Below are 20,592 nucleotides of genomic sequence, written 5' to 3' on the forward strand. Positions count from 1 at the left end.
TAGCCCACACCCATGAATATGGCCTCATTCCACACAACTGAGTGTGCCCCTATGGGGCTGGGAAGCAGCCCCGTCTTTTGTAAGAACTGCCAATAAAGATATATTTGAAGCTGTCATGCTGACGTGCCCTATTTCCTGTCTTCTATCTGCCAAAGGTAAGTAAATTTGGTGCCAGGTTTTTGCCTATCGTGTCCAGCGAGTGTGAATGTTAATGAGAACCTAAGACCACCGCTGCTGACTGTGCAGAGTGGGCATTGCACCTTCCCTTACAGCTCATTTTATTCAGAGTCAAGACCAAATTCCCTACAATGGTCTACAAGGCCCTACATTACCTCTTCTCTCTGATCTCCTCTCCTATCAATCTTTCCCTCCACTACTGGCCTCCTTGCTTCCTTGCTGTTCTCTGAACACACAAGACTCCTGCCTTAGGGCCTTTATATGGGCTCCTCCCTCTGGCTGGAAGCTCCTCACCCAGACATCCATTTGGCTAACTCCCTCACTTTGCATCTTTGCTCACCATCTACTCTGATCATTCTATTTAAAATTGCAAACCCCGTGTCCCACACTCCCAATCCCCCAACTCTTCTTTCTTTTCCCTTAGTACTTATCACTTTTAAACAATGGATATAGTTTACTTATTATGTCTATTATTAACTGACTATCTTCCTCCCACTTCGGGTAAACTCTTCAAGGGTAAGAATCTTTGTTTTATCAACCAATGTCCTAAATGTCCTATATAGTGCCTGATACACAGTGGGTGTTCAAAAATTTGCTCAATGAATAAATATACATAAATAAAAACGAACCGAACCAAATAACTCCCTTCCCCTTCTTTGGCCAGAAGTTTCTCCATAGTTATATATTCCTGGGAGTAACAGAGAACAGTACTACAATCAAGAATAGCTTTATGACACATTCCTCCACTAAGGTATTTTTAAGGAGAATGTAAAGTGACAAAAGAAGAGAGTGCTACAACCTAAATATGGATGAAGATCAAGTTAAGCCAATCAGAATCATCCTCTGACTTACCAGTGAACAGAATAAGTCCCCTGGGAAACACATGAAGTATTCTCGAAAAACTCTGTTCGTAACATCTTAATTATACAGTACCCATATTTTATGTCGAAAAACATTTTAAAATATTTGCAGGTCTGACAGGGAAAACACTTTTTAAAAATTCCACTTGGATGAGCTTCTATTTAAAATGAATAGATAAAAACTAACCAAAACTGTTAAACCAAATAGTTTACATTTTATTAACCCAAACACTGTAACAGTAGAACACTAAGCCAAGAAAGATGCTTACAGAAATAAGTGTTTTATTTCTGTAAAATGTAATATTATACCTAAAGGGAATGCTTGACAAAAATTACAGCATGAATTGGAGAAGATTTTGATCAAGAAAGGCAGACATATGAAAGAATATTAAGTACCACTGACAGGTAGTTTCCCAGCTCCTGTGCAATATCCCACACCAAAGTGAAGCTAATACACTTGATGTATTTCACATTTCTGAGCTGGATTGGAACACAATAATTTTAAACTATTATAAGCAATGCAATCACTACATAATCAATGGACTACATTTTGGGGTCCTTTTTTGTTGTTTTTTAGAATTAGTAAGATTAGTAAACCGTAATCCCATCATTCTGGGAATTCCTCGAGGCTTGCTCCTAGGTCCTCTCTTCTTCTCATCTTATACTTTCTCAAGTGTCCCACGTGTGCCCACTGTTTCGTCTACAACATATATGCATTTTATTTGCATACTGCTAACTCAAGCTTAAACTTCTTGAGCTCTAGACTATGATATCCAATTGTCTGACTGACATCTCTTTTGAATTTCTTGAAGGCTTTTCAACTTCAACATACCCAAAACCACACTCAGGATCTACTCTTTCACAAATCCTCAAACCTAGTACTCTTCTAGAATACTTAGGTTGCTTAATAACTTCCTCCTCCCTCACTTCCATGTCCTACTGGCTTTACTTTGTAAATATCTCTCGAATCTGTTTCCTTCTCTTTCTATGGCAACCGTCGTCAGTTCAAGGTACCATCAGCTTTCATCTAGAGTACTGCAACAGGCTCACTACTGGTCTCCCTCCACCTACTCTTGCCACAGCCCTTCCTCCCAATCCGTTCTCTACGCTGTAGCCAGAACGATCTTTTCAACATGAAAATCTGATCATGTCACCCACCTACTTAAAAACGCCAGTGGTTTTCCACTGCTCTTAGTATAAAGTCAAAATTACTTAATATGGCCAACAAGGCTGTCCATGGTCTAGTATAACATCCACTTCTATAGTTTCATCTCAAATCCCACTTCCCTTGTCCTCCTTCCTCCAGCCTTTACGCAGTCCCTTCTTTGCGCCATGCTCTCTCTTGCCACAGGGCCTTTTACATCAGCCTAGAATATTTTTCTCTCCCAATTCTCCTACAATACTTTTCTTTCCCAATTCTCCAAGTGGACTCCTATTTATCCTTTAAATCTTGGCTTATTTATCACTTCTTCAAGATAGACTTTCCAACCCCCTGAGTAGGTAAAATACCCTTATAAAATGCTTGCTCTCCTAGCTCCATGACCTTTTACTTAGTAGCACTTAACTCATGGGTAATTTTTTATTTTATCTGTGTGATTTTCAAGTTATTGGGTGTTTTTCTTTTAAACAATAATTAGACCATAAGCTCCATGAGTGTTGGGCCATATCTGTTTCTGCCTGTGCTTGGACAAAGTAGGTAGACAACATTTCAAAATATACATTTCTGTAAGGGCTGTTCTACTATATTCCAATGGTAAAAAATTAAGTAAATGGATACCATTAATATTCTGTGGATTCATCAACACATTGTTTTCTTTTTTTCTACCGTGCTTTTTATAATTTAACCCTACTTTTTTCCTGGAGGGCTAAGGAAAAGGACAGGAAACAAATGTACAGAAGCCAGGCATCATGAGTCAGAAGTCCCTGTGCTCATTGCATGAAAAAGTAAATTGAACCAAGGAGTGACTCTGAACAAGTAGGCAAATGATTCCTACATGTTCCCTTACAGCAAGTTCAGATCTATATATTTAAGGAAGTCAGAGTGATCTAAAGACATAACAGGTTCAGAAAACATCCTTGGCAAGGTTTATTCATATCAAACTGTTTCAAAACTGAGAAAAGAAAAACACTTCCAGGAATTTTAATGGCATAATTCATACTGCACTCTTCTACTGAGACAGAATATGTTTAGAAAATTAATAATATTGTGTACGTGTGTGTGTGTGTGTGTGTGTGTGTGTGTGTGTGTGTTCAGGGCCATTGTGATTAGAAAAGAGTAGCCACAGTTTTACCATTTGTTTCCCTTTTTTATGACTAAGGTATATATAACAATCTTTCAGAAGTAGTTTAAATAGAGGGGAAAAATGCTTGTAAGAGATTCCTTTCAGCCTAACCTACCCAATTAAAAATATAAACAAATTTCACATTGAAAAAATCTATAACAATGCAATTTGGAGTCAAATATGATAAAGTATAAATTATTTCCTAAATTAAAATATTAAATTTTAGATAAGATAGTGGAAATATCAGAAACACGAAAATATTAACAAGAAGAAATTATTTAATTCTCTTTTACCTAAAGTTCAAATGTGTAATATTTTTACTGTATCTACCTAATTTTAAACATTAATGCATAACTCTGATTTAAGATCAAGTTACTTGAAATGAACTAATTTCCAAATAAAAATAAAAATCCCAAAATACACTTTATATCTGGAGAACTAAAAGTGAGCACTGTACATTAACTCTTCTTAAGTTATTTAATAACTGAAACAGTCAAGACCATATTAATCAATCAGTGCTTCATAACATAGAAAAGAATAAATTTCAATACTCCTTTTACTCTATAGCAAATAGGAAAGAAAAAAAAAGGTGGGAAATGCTGAGGTTAAAAACAAGGTTGAAGATCCAGAGGGAAGTAATAAAGGGGATGTCATTAAAAGACCATAAATAGACAATGTAATTATACCTCAACTTCCCTCCTCCTCCCACCTCTCCCAGAAAGGGCAAGGGCAGTAAAAACTGCAGAAGATCATTAAAATATTTATTATGCAGCATAATACTTATAAAAAAAACAATTTTCAGAAAATAAAATGTCTTTTTTTTTTAAATGTCATTTCTAAAGAGATCTGGCTGTCATTACAAAGAACTGATTTATAGAGTGAGTCACCAGGGAATGTTTTATCTATATAAGGTAATATGTAACTATAAAAGTTCATAGGTTCATAAAAGAAAAACTAATGATATAATAAAACAAAATAGTTAACTCTTAAAATGCAACCGAGTATAAAATGTATTATTACATTTCAAAATACCTAAGAAAATGTTCATATTCTTATAACAAAAAAAAAAATTCATCAGCAAAATTTGTTTTTCAGTTTTAACAATCATGAACAATTTTAGCAACTGAGAAAGAATTTTTAACTTTCATGTAATTAAGCAATATTAACTAAGAGATCTGCTTCCTTATCATCAAGTTCAAGAACATTTATCTTTAAAAAAAAAAGTTAGTTAAGTCTTCAATGATCATGGAAGCATTCAAATTCTTCCTGTATAAACTGTGTAAAATTACAAGTTGAAGGCAGCTTATAATGCCACCAAGCAAGGGAGAATTAATGGGCTAAATAAAGACAGAACTTTTTAAACTAACTTGATACTTACCAATAATCCACAGTATAAGAAGATAGTCTATTCTTTCAAGGGCTGGCCCCATTGTGTTTTTCTTATCCTCATTGTAGACAAGAGAGTATAGGTTTAGTAACAGCAGGAATGTAAAATATGATGCTCCATGAATAATAAATTTCATAAAAGGTGTGTGAATAATTCTGCCAAACTGAGATTTGGGAGCTATCAAATAACAAAGCGACAAAACTGGCCAAAACATGCCAACTGTCAAAACAGTCATTATCTTCTTACAGGTAGGCTTACGTCGGTAACCTGACATCTGTCCAAACCAAACAGTGTTCAGGAACTGCTGACAGTTGGACTGGGAGACAAACTGAAAATGAAGCACACACACATATAAAAAAAAGTAAAATATAACTTGTGGATATGATCTGATAGTACTATTATTTAATTGATATTCAAAGTTTTAATAATAGTTTGAAATCAACTCTATACAGTCCAGTTCTTTTGTTTTGTTTTGTTTTCTTACGTGTAATAAAAGAGTGTAGTGGTTAAGAGCATAGACTCTGGAGCCAGATTACCTAGATTCAAATCCAGGCTCTGCCACTTACTTACTAAATGACCTTGAGCAAGTTGTTAAATCTCTCTAAGCCTCAAATTCCCCATCTATAAAATGGGGATAATAATAGTATCTAGTCATACACTTGTTATGAGGATTAAATGTAGAGCTCTTAGAATAGTGCCTGGTCATAGCATGCACTATATAAATATTAGTGATTATTACTGGCCTACTCAGCCATTTCAAAACATTTAACTTATATAAAGACTCATAATAGTGTTTATGAAATTTCAAAATTAACAAGCACAATCCACAGAGACTTTAGCCTAGAAAAACTGATGATTTCAGTTACAAGAAACCAACATGTCAAGACAGCAAAGCAACTAAAGTCTAAACATCAGATATTTTTATGCTCCACGAAAACACTGAGAATTTCTTAAAGTGTATTAAAGATACTCTTAAATCTTCTTAAAATGGAATTCTATGTGAGAAGAAAAGGAAAAATATTCCCAGATAAGAGGAAAATTCTAGTTCAAGTATAGAAATGAATTTACCAAAGTTTATGAAGCTTTTTAGTTTACAAAATGCAGAAGCAATATTTTCCCAATATAATGCTCACGTTGTGAAGTATAAGTTAAGGATTCTGATAACTCTGGACACAATAATGTAATCAGGTTTGAAATCACCAAAGTAAAGCACAAGTGATCATAATATCATTCAGATATTAAATAATATTTGGTTAATGTCCTGTTTTAAAATGATTTATCCCAAGATAGAATATAATCTATAGAATGCAACACTGTTGTTTAAACAAGTAGAGAGTTTTGTTGTTGTTTATTGTGCTTATCAAGAAATTTCCTAATATATCAATACTATACCTATTTTTGGCAGTTAAGTCTTCATTATTTATCCTTCTGCTTAGATTCCAGTGCTGTTAGGGAATCATAATTTGTCCCTCAAGAGGAAATATAAGGGAGGAAAATAGCTTTTCTTCCCACCAACTACCCAGTTTAGTAGCATCCCAAACTTAGTGGTTTCATCCTTCCCCCAAGTATCAAAGCAATCTCAGGCGTGACTGCTGCCCTTGCCATTCCTCTATATAATGATTATTTAATTAACAGTAATGTTAAATATGTAATTGGAAGAACAAATTTTCAATTGGAGATGTTCTAAGTCTGTGGTGGTTTTAAAACATAGACACAAATTCTTTGATACTCTTCTCATCAATAGGTGGGCTACCAATATTACCTACCCTTCAATTCAACAAGCTTATGATTGCTTTAACCAGTAGATTCTGGAAGAAGTGATGCTATGTGACTTCTGAAGGTAGGTCTTAAAAGGCCATTCAGCTTCCACCTTATTTGAGAAGCACTTGCTCTTGGAGCCAAAAGCTGGCAGGTAAAAAGTCCTACTACCCTGAAGCCACCATGCTATGAGGAAGACCAGGATACATGTAGGCACTCTGGTCAGCCCTCAGAGGCTACTCAGACCATCCCCCTGCAGCCAGCCCACCATGAGGGCCATGCCCCTCCAAGGTTCCGGTCCTAGGGTTCTTAGGAGACCCACCCTCTATGGACCCACCCACCTGAGCACCCAGCCCACTCAGAGCTCCCTGTTTGAATCCTCAGCTGCTGCTCAGGCACCAGATATATGAGTGAAGAAGCCTCTCGAATGATTGTAGACCCCACCATTTGAGCTATCTCCAGCTGAGTCCTTGACTTGGAGAAGCAGAGACAAATCAGCCTTGCTGTGTCCTTTCCTAATTCTTGACCTAAAGAACCCAAGAGCATAATAAAATGATCATGAAATTACTACAAAATGACTATGAAATATTGTTTTATGCCACTAAGTATCACAGTAGTTTGTTATTCAGAATGTATGACCTGAACAAAGTCTACCAACTATTTGGAAAAATATTATCTTCCCCTTTAATTATATTTAGAAATCTAGTTTAAAAAACTAATTTACATTTTCATTAATTCTTAAAATTACAGAGTATCTTCCTTCCAACTAAAAATATTACCACTACTTCTTTTTCCTTTTCTCTACTCTTCTTTAGAATGGAACATTTGGTTATCCTCTGTGAGTTCTTCAGGGATATACATATATATATCATTAGGAAACTGCCTCTTAGTTTTTTCTTCCCTTACCAGGATAATCTTGGTTCTTTCCACCTTTCTTTGAGGTTCTTTTTCCAAGCACTTAAGTTGGTTTTGTATCTTTGTTATATCTTTATTCTATCATTTTCTAGTATTTCGTGTCTATTTTAGGTTGTGCAACACATAAGTAAATAAATTAACATAAGATCTAGTCAAAATGTATGTCGGGAAGATTACATCAGGATTCCTATTTTCTCTGTTTCTACATATACATATTAGCATTTATTTCCTTTTAAAGCCACATAGGTATGTTGTTGATTTATAATCTTACAGCTACACTGATCCAAATTCTTGTACTAAATTTTTTTCCTATAAAAGGTCTACCTTAAGCAAGAACTCTGGAGTACTAGAAAAATTATAGGATTTGAAGCCAGAGATCTAGATAAGAAATATAATATTTAGGTTATTTTATTTTATTATTTGTTTAACATCTTTTATTGGAGTATAATTGCTTTACAATGGTGTGTTAGCTTCTGCTTTATAATCTAGGTAATTTTAAAGTAAACATCTTAAAATTCCTTTATCAATCTCCCGAGTCACAAAGCTATTGGGAGGCTCAAACTGTCAACCAAGATAATCAAAAACTCTGTTCCTAGCACCAAAGGTCCTATATCTTGCCTTCTACCATAATCTGTTTGGGGCCCCATTTTTATATTAATATAAATTTGATAAGCAAGTTTTATTCTAATATCTATGTTGATAGTAAGAATAATGCGTCTTAGAAGAAATACCTTAAAAGTACCATTTACCAACACCCTCTACTGAACATCATTACCTACATATAAATATCCAGGTCTAATAAATTATCTCAAAAAATGAAGTTAAAAATGCATACCTTCCTTCTTCAAGTTCCTGAATCATGTGCATGTGAGTGTATGGGGAGTAGAAATAGGTATTTCCCTTAATAGGAAGGGATGATGCCAGAAAGCCAGATTCAACTTAGTTATCATACCATACGTCTCTCCACCTTTGAGTTTCACAATGAATTAACAAATAAGAATAAGGAACATAATATCTGATATTTTATTTTTAAACAGAAAGGCCCTATTACTATAGAAAGGACTACTTATAAACGATCAATAATACAAACCCATGACAGACAAAACACAAGATGGAAACTTCATTAGGAAGGCATTTACTCTACAGGATCTTACCTGCATAGCTACTATTTAGCAAAAACATTACATTAACATCCATATTATTATTATTAATGTTAATTGTTAAAAATAATAGCAACTACCATTTACTGAGTACTTGCTTAATGCTAATACTCATTGTACTAAACTCTAAATAAATATATATATATCTTTAATTAATTCTTAAAACTAAAGCTCAGACAGATTCAATAACTTTCCCAAGGACACACAGTTTTTATGAAGCAGAACTAGGATCTCAACCTAGATGTATTGCTCCAAAGCCTTTGTTCTGAGCCACCAGACTACTGTGGAGGAAATAATTTAAACATATCACAGAAAACCTCATACCTCCTTTTGGTTATATTTGATAGCAAGTTTTAGACGACTTAAATTCATTCTTTCTTCTAGTAGTCCCCGTTTGTCAAGAGGCTCATCACTAGATGTATGGTTTAGGATAACTTCTAATTCGCGAGAATTCCGGGCTTGTGCAAGTAAATCTTTAGCAAACATTTTACATTGCCGGGCTAGTTCCTCATAATCATTCCTGCAAAGTGCAACAGTCTATTATTAGAAATGTCACTCCCATCTTCTAATTAAGCTGTTTTCACTAGAACATTTTTTACTCAGTATCATTTTAATTCTGATACCGCTACACAACATCTTTTGTGCTGACAGTCAAAGGAAACTACTGGTGCATAAATTCTCCATAGCTTTGGGGAAAATTGTAACACAATTATGTTCTCTGTGTTCACACTGATAACCTTAGGTAAGCACAATGTTTTCTTACATATACTGATATTCCTAGTTCTGATATTTGTCAACCAGCTCTTCACTTAACTCATTTGCCCTCATTCTATAATAGTTTTGTACAAAGCTTCCTTTTACATTATTTATCTAAACAATAGATAGTAATATCTTGATGCTATCCAATAAATATTATTATATAATTTTTAACTAGAAGTTTTTTCAAGGATAGTCTACAACATGTTTATGCTACTTCTGATATTAAAATAGTATTGTTTCATTTTTAAAGTGCTCATTTAAACAAAATTCAAGTTAGAAAGAAAACTACTGAAACACACCTAGTACAGAACTCTCTTTCAGAATCACTCTTCCTTGAAAGTTAGGACTTACCTGCTTATTAAAGGCAAGCCTAAATCACTTCTGAGAAACTAAGAAGTTTTAGTAGATAATTCTTTTTAAAATATCAATTACATTAAGCTTATGCCTGAGTGGAACAACTTAAGAATAAAGTTAGAAATAAATAATTATGAATTAATTGGGGTTAGATTTCAGAAAATAATTTTTCATTCAGTTTTTTTAAAGGGAAAGAAAGGGAAAATAGGGAGATTTCCCATTGATTAATTTTTTTTCAATGGGATTTTCTATGAACTGGCTGTATAAAATTATAACTCAAGGAATTAAAAAGTTTTCCTCACCAGCTAACATTTTTTCATCCATTCTCTGCACTTACTATGTAACCAAAATTACCTAAGAATAAGTAGTTGAATTTCTTTTTAAAAAAAATAAATTTATTATTTATCTTTGGCTGCTTTGCTGCATACAGGCTTTCTCTAGTTGTGGTGAGTGGGGGCTACTCTTCGTTGCATTGCGCGGGCTTCTCACTGTGGTGGCTTCTCTTGTTGCGGAGCATGGGCTCTAGGTGCGCGGGCTTCAGTAGTTGTGGTGCACAGGCTTAGATGCTCCACAGCATGTGGGATCTTCCCGGACCAGGGATCGAAACTGTGTCCCCTGCATTGGTAGGTGGATTCTTAACCACTGTGCCACCAGGGAAGCCCAGTAGTTGAATTTCTTTAACAAACAAAGTATTACCTACTTCTTAGTCTAGGAATCTAATTGCAGTCTAATCAATTTTATGTCTACATGTTATGTTTCTCCTACTAGAAAATCTCACCAAACAGTGAAAAGGGACAAAGTCTGGGTAAGTGGAATGTACCTGACATAAAAAAGCATTCTATATGCTTCTGAAAGTTATGAAGGATCGGGCTCCAAGGATGATTACAGAATCTAGGAATGAGGGGAGTAGGACAGAAAGCAGTTATAAATAAGTTTGTTCTTGCTTAAGGCTACCATTCCCACTACTCTTCACACTGCCTTAGAATGCCTCCGGCAATGTTGAACAAAGTAGGGATTTAAGGGTGGTGGAAGAGTGGAAGAAGGAAGATGGGGAAGGAGTGACGTAAGTGGTACTGGGGTCTATTCCACTGAGGGAAAAGGAAAATCCCAAGTATGTGGCAGCAAGGTTTGGTATTTTGGATCAAATGTAGATAAATAAATGATAATTTGGCCTATGAAAAAGCTCAGGCTGAAAATATTCTGGAAAACTAAGAGATTATTTACAACTTCCAGGGCTTCCCTGGTGGCGCAGTGGTTAATAATCCGCCTGCCAATGCAGGGGACATGGGTTCGAACCCTGGTCCGGGAAGATCCCACATGCCATGGAGCAACTAAACCCGTGTGCCACAACTACCGAGCCTGCACTCTAGAGCCCGCGAGCCACAACTACTGAGCCTGCGTGCTGCAACTACTGAAGCCCACGCACCTAGAGCCCATGCTCCGCAACAAGAGAAGCCACTGCATTGCAACGAAGAGTAGCCTCTGCTCGCCACAACTAGAGAGAGCCCACACACAGCAATGAAGACCCAACACAGCCAAAAATAAATAATTTTTTTTTTAAATTTACAATTTCCATTCATTCCCACCTGAATTCCACCTCCACAAGGCTTAGTTCTTTTAAATCAGCACTAAGTTCAAATGCTCGCAGAATAGGATCCTCCTCTGTTAACATTATTAAAGCTGGACTGGCCAAGCAGCGATATATATCAAGACGAAACCTGTGATAAAATTTGATTCCATAATGTAAAACAAATTCATTAGATAAATATGATCAGTATCTTTAGCCTATAATTTTCATAAATTTAAAATTAAAGTATTATAAAATTAAAAGAAAATAAAACAACTATAAAATACTTATTATAAGGTAACCTGCATAAAAGGAAGACTTAAAAATAAATATTTTGAAATATAAATATTGCAATTTTTTATATCTACTGCTTATAAAGAAATTGTTTTAGTATTTGTTTTCATAGATTCAAAACTTTGTATCCTTCAATTCAATTTAATCAAAAAATTTCTATTCCTGAACTCAGTATTATTTTAAATGAAATATGTTAATAACTAATACATTTTGAATATGATATGGATGATCATTAAATTTTCCTTCCCCCGTGATAAGTTTACTTTAATATGCTACATATATATAACACATGACTGATTCAACCAGTTATTTTTGAAAGACCTTTCAAATCTTAAGAATGACATCATTGATCTATGTCTAACCTCTAACTAATAGAAAAGTACTCCCTTTACGTTCCATAAACTAATTAACGTTTATAATCAATATCTAAATAAGAACCAAGTCAGAAAAATTTTGCTATAATTCTTTCATTTATAAATATATAATTCTTAATTTAAAATTTGGTAGATATTATATAAATATTTTTTTCTTTTAAATACAAATTTAATATATGCTTGTTTTAAAAAAAAGCAAGCAGTTTAGAAACATAATGCTCCCCAGTTCTCCTCCTTCTACCAACTCTACTCCTCAAAGAGAGTCACATTTCAGAGAATTATGAAAATCTTTCCTGGTATTTTCTATTCACACACAAACATAATCAGACATACTGTGTATAGGGACAACTATTTCCTTTTTTTTCTTTTCTGAGTATGTTTATTGATTTTTATCAATTTTTGGTTATTCATAAGGAATCAGCTTTCATGCTACTTTTGTGACAAGCCTACAACCCTAAAATTCTTAGGTGAAATTTATTGCATCTGAATTTCCAAGACACTTTTTAAATTTTTTTTTTTTAAATTAATTTTTGTTGGAGTATGGTTGCTTTACAATGTTGTGTTAGCCTCCCCTGCACAACAAAATGAATCAGCCATACACATACAGATATCCCTTCCCTTTTGGACTTCCCTCCCATTTAGGCTACCACGGTGCATTAGGTAGAGTTCCCTGTGCTGTAAAGTATGTTCGCATCAGTTGTCTATTTTATACATAGTATCAGTAATGGATATGTGTCAATCCCAGTCCCCCAGTTCCTCCCACCCTACTCCTTTCCCCCTGGGTATCCATACGTTTGTTCTCTACGTCTGTGTCTCTATTTCTGCTTTCCAAATAAGATCATCTGTATCACTTTTCTAGATTCCACATATACGCATTATTATACGATATTTGCTTTTCTCTTTCTGACTTACTTCACTCTGTGTGACATTCTCTAGAAGGGACAACAGTTTCTATGTCACTACATATAGAGTCATCTTGTTATTTCCTAAAACTGGATGGTTTTCCATTTGATGGCAGTCCATCCAATCTCCATTAATGGAACTTTAAGTTGCTTCTGATTTTTTACTTCCATAAATAATGTAAAAATGATTATTCTTTAGTTCATATACCCTTTGCACATTCAGAACTGCTGGATAAAACAGCATGTGCATTTTAAATTCTGGTAGATGTTTCCAAAGCACTAACAATAGGGAGAGCTCATTTTCCCCTACATCTTCATTAGTACATTGCTACCCTAACAGATGAAAAATGGAATTTTAAGAGTTGTATTACTCTGAATTTCTTTAGAAGCTTTAGAAGTCATTTTAGAACTAAAAAATTAAATGAAATTGACATAGCTATTAACCAGATCTTATCAAAGAGAAACACAGATCTCATTGTAAAATAGACTTGAAAATAGAGGGACTTCCCTGGTGGCGCAGTGGTTAAGAATCCGCCTGCCGATGCAGGGGACACGGGTACCAGCCCTGGTCTGGGAAGATCCCACATGCCGCAGAGCAACTAAGCCCATGCACCACAACTACTGAGCCTGTGCTCTAGAGCCAACACAGCCAAAAATAAATTAATTAATTAATTTTAAAAAATAGAAAAAATTTCCAGTACAATCTCTGCAAGTAAACATTAAATTGATTCCCAGGAGACTTTTCCAATTTATGGATTTGTGACTATCTGTTGAAAGGTGAGGAAGGAGGGAGGGTGGATGGTTTGCAGCTTTAAAGCTAATTTCAAATATACTGTACAACAATCCTTAACTAGAAAACAATGTCAACGGATGACCTGGGACTTCCAAACCACATTTTCTGTAGTAAATACTATACTTCATACTATTTCAACTATATTTGACTACTATATAGATAATATATACATAAAGGCATATGCTGAAAATTAGATTCTCAAGTCTAGCCCTGAACCATACACCTTATACAACATGCACATGTGTGATCTTGCTCAACCTGTCCAAGAAGGGGTACTTTCTTGTTCATTCACTCCTCAGTTGTTCTTAATATTTTTGACTGGGGAGAATGGGAAGAGAAGACTCAAATACTGTGTGAGAGGGGAAAAAGAGGCATAACAGGTTGAATATCTAGTTAGATAGATAATAGTTTTTATTTTCTTATAAATAAGACAGGAAGTGGTATCTCCACCCCTTCCAGTGCTTGGAAACTCTCTTAGATTAATAAACTCTGCTTTTAAAAAGCAAATAGTGACCCCATCCCTGACCAGCAGAAGTATGAAATAAACCTTATTCATAATTTGAAATTTTTTCCTAATTATTCATCATTTAGTACATACTTCTTTAAAATGCAGAACTCATTGTATTAAGCAAAGGAGCTAGAAGTTTGGCTTTCATTAGTCATTGCAGTACCATATTTCTTAAAGTAGACATAGAAAGAACCACAACAACAAAAACTTCATTGACATATACCTTACTGCATCACACATCTTAATTTAAACCTTAATTTTCTGACCTGGAATGTCGGAGGCTATCCTTTTTGTTTTTTGCAGAACACAATGTACATTCACAGCCAACCGCATGGGGCTTAGGTAGAGATACATCCTGTTTTAACAGCATTGTAAGAATTTCATAGTTGTTACGATGAGCAGCTAAAATGACAGGTGCAACATCCATAGTTGTTGAATACTCAGGATTCTGAATTCGCTCCATTAGTTTCTGAAAAATATTTATATAAATGTCCAAAAGTTCTTATTTGTGACTTCAAAAAACATTTATCTAAAAAATGTAATGAAAAAAATTGAAGGTACAAAGAATACAAAAATTATTTTGAGGAACCTGATAAACATTTTCCTAGGATCAAATCTTTTTTGAAACCTCAAAACTTAACTTTAGTTAATAAATGCAATGTAATCATGACAGACAAAATCTTCAGTAGGAAATGTTCATACAGCCAGACTTCTGTTTTCCTAACAAAGAAGAAGTGTGGATATCTAGAGAAATACTTTAGGAGAAAGTGTTTCATTTTTACAGGATTATGGAAACATGCATGACAAGGATAAAGAACAAGAATTTTAGAAAAACAATATAATGGAAAAACAGAAATGTTAAAAGTAGGCAAAATATAAATGCATGAGAAAAAAAATTTTAATTCCACCTCTATGGCAAAACTTTGCCACATTGATAGCAATGAAGTTACTTGAAAGGAATAATAGGAGGCACTCTTCACTTTGTGTAATTCTCTACATATTCTCATCTCTACATATTCTCAAACACCACCTATACTACTTCCTGTTACAAATGCACAAAAACACTAACAATCATAGCTCCTGGAACTATTAGGCAGTTTACATTTATCATCTCATTTAATCCCCACAATAGCCTGCAAAATTGAACATTATAATCCCCATGAAGAAACTGAGGCTCAGAGAAGTTAATGTGCCCGAGCTACACAACAGAGTGGCAAAGTGCAGATGGACCCCAGTTGAGTGTTATTCTGGAGGCTGAGCTCCTTTCACTACATGGGCTCATGCCTGGTGATTGCATGACATGAGGAAAGAAACATTAGTAAATAAAGAGCAGGATTAAATAAAGAAGGTTGACTATTTTATGACTATTACATATTCTTTCTAATACTTATCACTTTTTCACAGATGTTTTCCTGTGAGCTGTTTGATTCCATAGTATAAGCTCATCAAGTTCACCGTTAATTTTTGTAATTTTTATTAACATTGTAAAAGTAGTACACACATTATAAAGTATCTGAAAAATACGCAAAAGCAGAAATAATAAAAATGCCCATGTTCCTACTACCCAAAACATTTTACAGTATTTCCTTTTAGTCCTTTCTCCACCACACCCGCTTTTTAAGGGCAACTTTGGCATGAATGACTTGGCACCAACGATTAAAAACAATGGTCCTTAATATTTTGAAAATCAAGGACCCTTATAATGATCTCGTAAAGCTATAACCCAGAATCTTCTGGGAAAAAAAATTCATGTACAGAATTTTGCATGCAATTTAAGGAAGTTCATAGACTCTATGTTCAAGATATTTTATTTTGCTAATATAAATAATACTACCACAAACATCTTTATGAATACAGCTTTTTCAAAATTCAGGATTATCTCATTAACATAGAACCCCGGAAGTGGAATTATAGGTCTGAAGGCCATGAACAATTTTGAAGCTTTTTATACATATTATCAAAGTCCTTTTAATAGTTTATATTACCAATAATATAGAAATGTACCCACCCACTAAGGTTTACTCACCAGCACTGAGCATGATCACTCCCAATTTATGAGTGAAAAAACTATCATGAAATATTAATTTACTTTTCTTTGATTACTGGTAAATTTTAGTGTTTTCTGACATTCTTATCTTTTTTTCCCTCTTTTATGAATAGTTTGTTTATACACTTCCCATCTATTTATTGGGGACTTCAAATTAATGAATTTATTTTAAAATTACAGAAAAATCTAAAAATTTACTCCATTCCTCCCAATTACAAAAAAAGAGCTTATAAAGAGGAGAACATCATATTTAATCCCTTAAGAAAAAAAAGGTCCTTATTTTTCCGATGAAACATAATTAACTGTATGAAAAACACTATTAGAGATAGATGATTAAAGTTCCTAATTTCAATGCTCATAATAAATCTACATACTATCAAAAAAATTCTGTATTTAAAAGTGAAAATTTATCAAAAGACAATTCTGATAAGCCAAGAATATACAATGAATTCACTGAGATGGTAAAAAAAAAAAGTATATAAAAATATTTGATACTGCCTGTCCAGTTGTAATGAGGCTGTTAAAATGTGATTTTGTCACTGGAAGTATTCAGGCAAAGGCTGGATAACTTTCTTTGTTACAGATAGTGTAAAAAGTGTTCTTTCGGGGCTTCCCTGGTGGTGCAGTGGTTGAGAGTCCGCCTGCCGATGCAGGGGACACGGGTTCGTGCCCCGGTCCAGGAAGATCCCACATGCCACAGAGTGGCTGGGCCCGTGAGCCATGGCCGCTGAGCCTGCGCGTCCGGAGCCTGTGCTCAGCAACAAGAGAGGCCACAACAGTGAGAGGCCCGTGTACCGCAAAAAAAAAAAAAAAAAAGTGTTCTTTCATTGAGTAGGTGAGGACTGCCCACCCTTACAACTCAGTATTCGATTGGCAGTGGCAATGGTGATGAAATGATATCAGTCAGTTGCTCCAATACCCTGGCACACTATACTCACCCTCCCCAAGAGTGTAAATGGATTAAAAGGCTAGAAGGTGGAATAGGTATACCAAAATATACTAGTAACTGCAGGATAGGTGTCAGAAAATTGAATAGGATTTCTGATCATTTCTGATCTTTTGGATAGGAGTTATATTATTGGCCCTTTTTTCTCTACTCTTATTGGCTGCTTACCACCACTTAAACTAGTCGGAACTATCCTCTGGAGAAAGTCATGCTTACACAAACTTTGTAATAGTTTAAATGAGAGACAAATATTTCAGTTAATATATGATAAGGTATGCAATTTAGGGGAGCTTCTCATCGCTCTCAGAAAATGGCAGATAATTTGCAACCAATTTATAATTCTTTCTTAAAACAATATTTTTCTTCTGAGTATATCCAGAAATTATTTTTACTGATTGCTTTATTACATCCTCACCAATAATGAATGTTATAACTTTAAAATTTTGATACACAACAAATATCTCATTTTTACAGTAGAATTTATTTAATTATTAGTGACTATCTTCCTAGTCACAAAAGCAATAAAGAAAAATTTTAAAGTAAGGACAAATATCCTTAATTTGGCAATGTGATGACTGCTGTTAGGTAACATTTTGCTACATTTCCATACAGTTCCTTTTCTGTGCATATTTTTAATCTCAGATCATATTATATGTAGTTTACTATTCTCATTTTTTCTCTTCTGTATCATATTTTTTCATGTTCCTAATTATTCCTTTAAAAATATCATGTTAATATATATATGTAATTATTTATGTTTCCAATCTTCTATTTTGGGATGTTTAGATTGTGTCACATGGTTTTTTCATTGCTACAAGTAAGATTACAAGTAACATTTCTGTCCACATTTCTGACCATTTCCTTTACAAATTCCTAGAGGAGGAAGCGCTAGGTTCAAGAATATGAACATCTTTCTTGTATATGACATATCCTGCCAAACTGCTTTTCAAAATACCCTCTTCCAGTGGTGTATGAAACTGTACTATGCCTTTGCCATCAATGGTTATTAGTTTTTAAAAAAAACTTCGCTGTTTGATAAGCAAAAATTAGCACCTTGTATTTGATTATTAGTATGATTTAATATTTTGTACTTTCTTTTGAGATTTTTCCATGTCTTTTATTGATTTTGATATTTTTCATCAATTCATCTAATATTAAGATTATGAATTTGAGATATATGCTGGAAATATCTTTTGAAAGTTATCCAACTGCTTTCTAAATTTTGCCTGATGTCTTAATTCTAGAAGTTTAACTTCTATACAACCAAAGGCTGTGCCACTGTGATTTTTCTCCAAAGTACTTCCCTCCCAGTCAAATATTCACCTACATTTTCTTCCAGTTCTATGGTTTCACTGTTTATATTTAACTTTTAAATGCACCTGGAAGCTAATCTGTACTTTCAACTTAACCTGCAGAATGTTCCAAACTAAAAATACTGGATCACACTGGCAAAATTATAGAAATATCATGAATTTTAAGAAGGTTTCCTGAGAGCAACATTAATTATTCTTGCAAATGTCTACTTACTTTAAAGCAATATTTTACAGAGTAAAAAAAAAAAAATCTATTTCTTTAAAACAAAGCAAATTGGAGGGGAGAAAAAAATGGCAGTGGGGCAGGAGATCTATTTTGGTTTAAAAATCCAAATCAATAAATATTTAAGAGTACTAACTACTATACTTGGTCTTGATGATCGTTTTGGTCGATGATTAAGTAGTATATCAACAGCTCCCACTACTTCAGAGTCGATTGCCACCAAAAGTGCATCTGCGGACTTTAAAAAAAAAAAACGGTTAAAAATGAAAATGGAGGATAAAAAGGTAAACTATTTATTTTCACTAATTCATAAAGAAAACTATTTTTTTAATTTAAATTGTATTATATACAGTAATACTGAATTTTTAAAAATTTAGACTGCCCAAATAGTACATTTGCTAGCCTTGGCAGTACTTCAGTGTACAACAACACACATATTTTTGTCCTGGTTTCACTGAATGAGCTGGTAAAATAATGAATGCTTGATAGTGGGGTTTATTAATGAAACAGTGCTGATCTATGCAGTATTAGTTGATATGTTATTTTTTTCAAGATGTTTACTCTCGAACTTTGGACCAAAAGAATCTTCATCACTCCAAATCTATAAAAGAAATTGCCAAGAACAATTACTACAGGTAAAGGATTGCTTTCTGTCTGATAAAAATGATAATCAATGCAACCATGAGGTTAGGGGACAATGAAAAATATGTTAACAGAAGGCGGAGCCCCTCTGTTCTCATCTTTAAAGCACACATGGCTGACTGAAATGGTACAAATATGGCATTAATATTAGCAATCTTTTTCTTTTTTTTGGTGGTGCCACACTGATTGCGGGATCTTAGTTCGCTGACCAGGGATCGAACCCAGGCCACAGCAGTGAAGGCGCCGAGTCCTAACCACTGGACCACCAGGAAATTCCCAACATTAGCAATCTTATCAAGTAAAAATCACAAAGAACTAGGATACCAATGTCCTTAGAGACAAGCAGGAGAAGTGACTTTATAGTTTTACTCCCAAACTATAGGTCATTTTGAAGCTCCAACTTTCACAGGAGGAAAAAGTAAATAAATAGAAGCTGAGGAAATGGAGATTTTTCAACTTTTCAATATAACAAACTCTTCAGTCCTATTGTGATACTTGGCAAGTGAGACATCAGGTTTGGGGTTTCTTTTTGTTTTGCTTTGTTTTGTTTTTTAAGGAAAACCATAAAGGCAGAAGCAAGAAGTGGGGATAGGTAATGATTTAATCTAAGAAAATACCCTGATTATTTAAAAATGTACCCTGTACATTTTTAAACTATTATAATGTTTAACAACTATTTAAATCAATATTCTCTCCCATGAAAATGAAATTATAACAGATCTTTAATATTCTTTGTAGCTGAAAAGAAAGCTTTCATCCACTTTCTCTAGATGTCGAAAACAGGACTAAAAATGGCAGACTTTATCTGGATGTCTAAAAATAGGACTAAGCACCCCAAATAACTGGGTTGGGGTCACATTCAACCATTAGGAACTGCCTATGTATTCCTACAGGAAAAACTCCCCACCCTCCTGGGAAATTTAATTCATTATTTTATCCCTTAAACATTTTAGGGTTCACTGGGCTGTAGCCTATTCTTTAAAAGCTAGCACTATTATTCTTCTGCTTTACAAACGTTTCTCTTCAGTTTTTACTGTACTTGGTCAGGTGAAGCAAACAAGCAAAAAGAACAATGTGTTCATTACTACTAAACAGTTCATTTATGGTTTTTAATTTTAACCTATAAAGCTAACTATAGTAATGCCACTGCTCTCAAAGTCAAAACACCAGGCAACTCCAATCATCTGAACCACAGCCATGGATCTAGCTGCAAATTTCTCCCCAAACCATACTGAGCTGTCACAAACTAACTTCATGGGCATTATTTCCTAGAAGCAACTGCCTCACCCACATCGACTCAGAGTTGTCTATAAATGACAGACACCTGGCTT

At 34.3% G+C, this 20,592-nt stretch overlaps 1 protein-coding gene across 4 annotated transcripts in view; it reads right to left on the reverse strand.

Annotated features, from left to right (window-relative positions):
• TRPC1 (transient receptor potential cation channel subfamily C member 1) overlaps positions 1-20,592 on the reverse strand; it is a 69,761-nt gene that overhangs the window by 26,223 nt on the left and 22,946 nt on the right. For 2 of the 4 annotated variants that reach the window (XM_081234690.1, XM_081234691.1), the window contains 5 exons: positions 18,756-18,857; positions 14,357-14,559; positions 11,239-11,370; positions 8,864-9,059; positions 4,698-5,034 (listed from right to left, as the gene is read on the reverse strand). In XM_081234690.1, the coding sequence (XP_081090816.1) occupies positions 4,698-5,034; positions 8,864-9,059; positions 11,239-11,370; positions 14,357-14,559; positions 18,756-18,857 (970 nt within the window). The remainder of the gene's footprint in view (positions 1-4,697; positions 5,035-8,863; positions 9,060-11,238; positions 11,371-14,356; positions 14,560-18,755; positions 18,858-20,592) is intronic. The other 2 variants (XM_081234689.1, XM_081234692.1) reach the window with 1 other exon arrangement.

The sequence above is a fragment of the Mesoplodon bidens genome (assembly GCF_964165515.1).
Source record: "Mesoplodon bidens genome assembly, chromosome: 5".
Classification (NCBI taxonomy): domain Eukaryota; kingdom Metazoa; phylum Chordata; class Mammalia; order Artiodactyla; family Ziphiidae; genus Mesoplodon; species Mesoplodon bidens.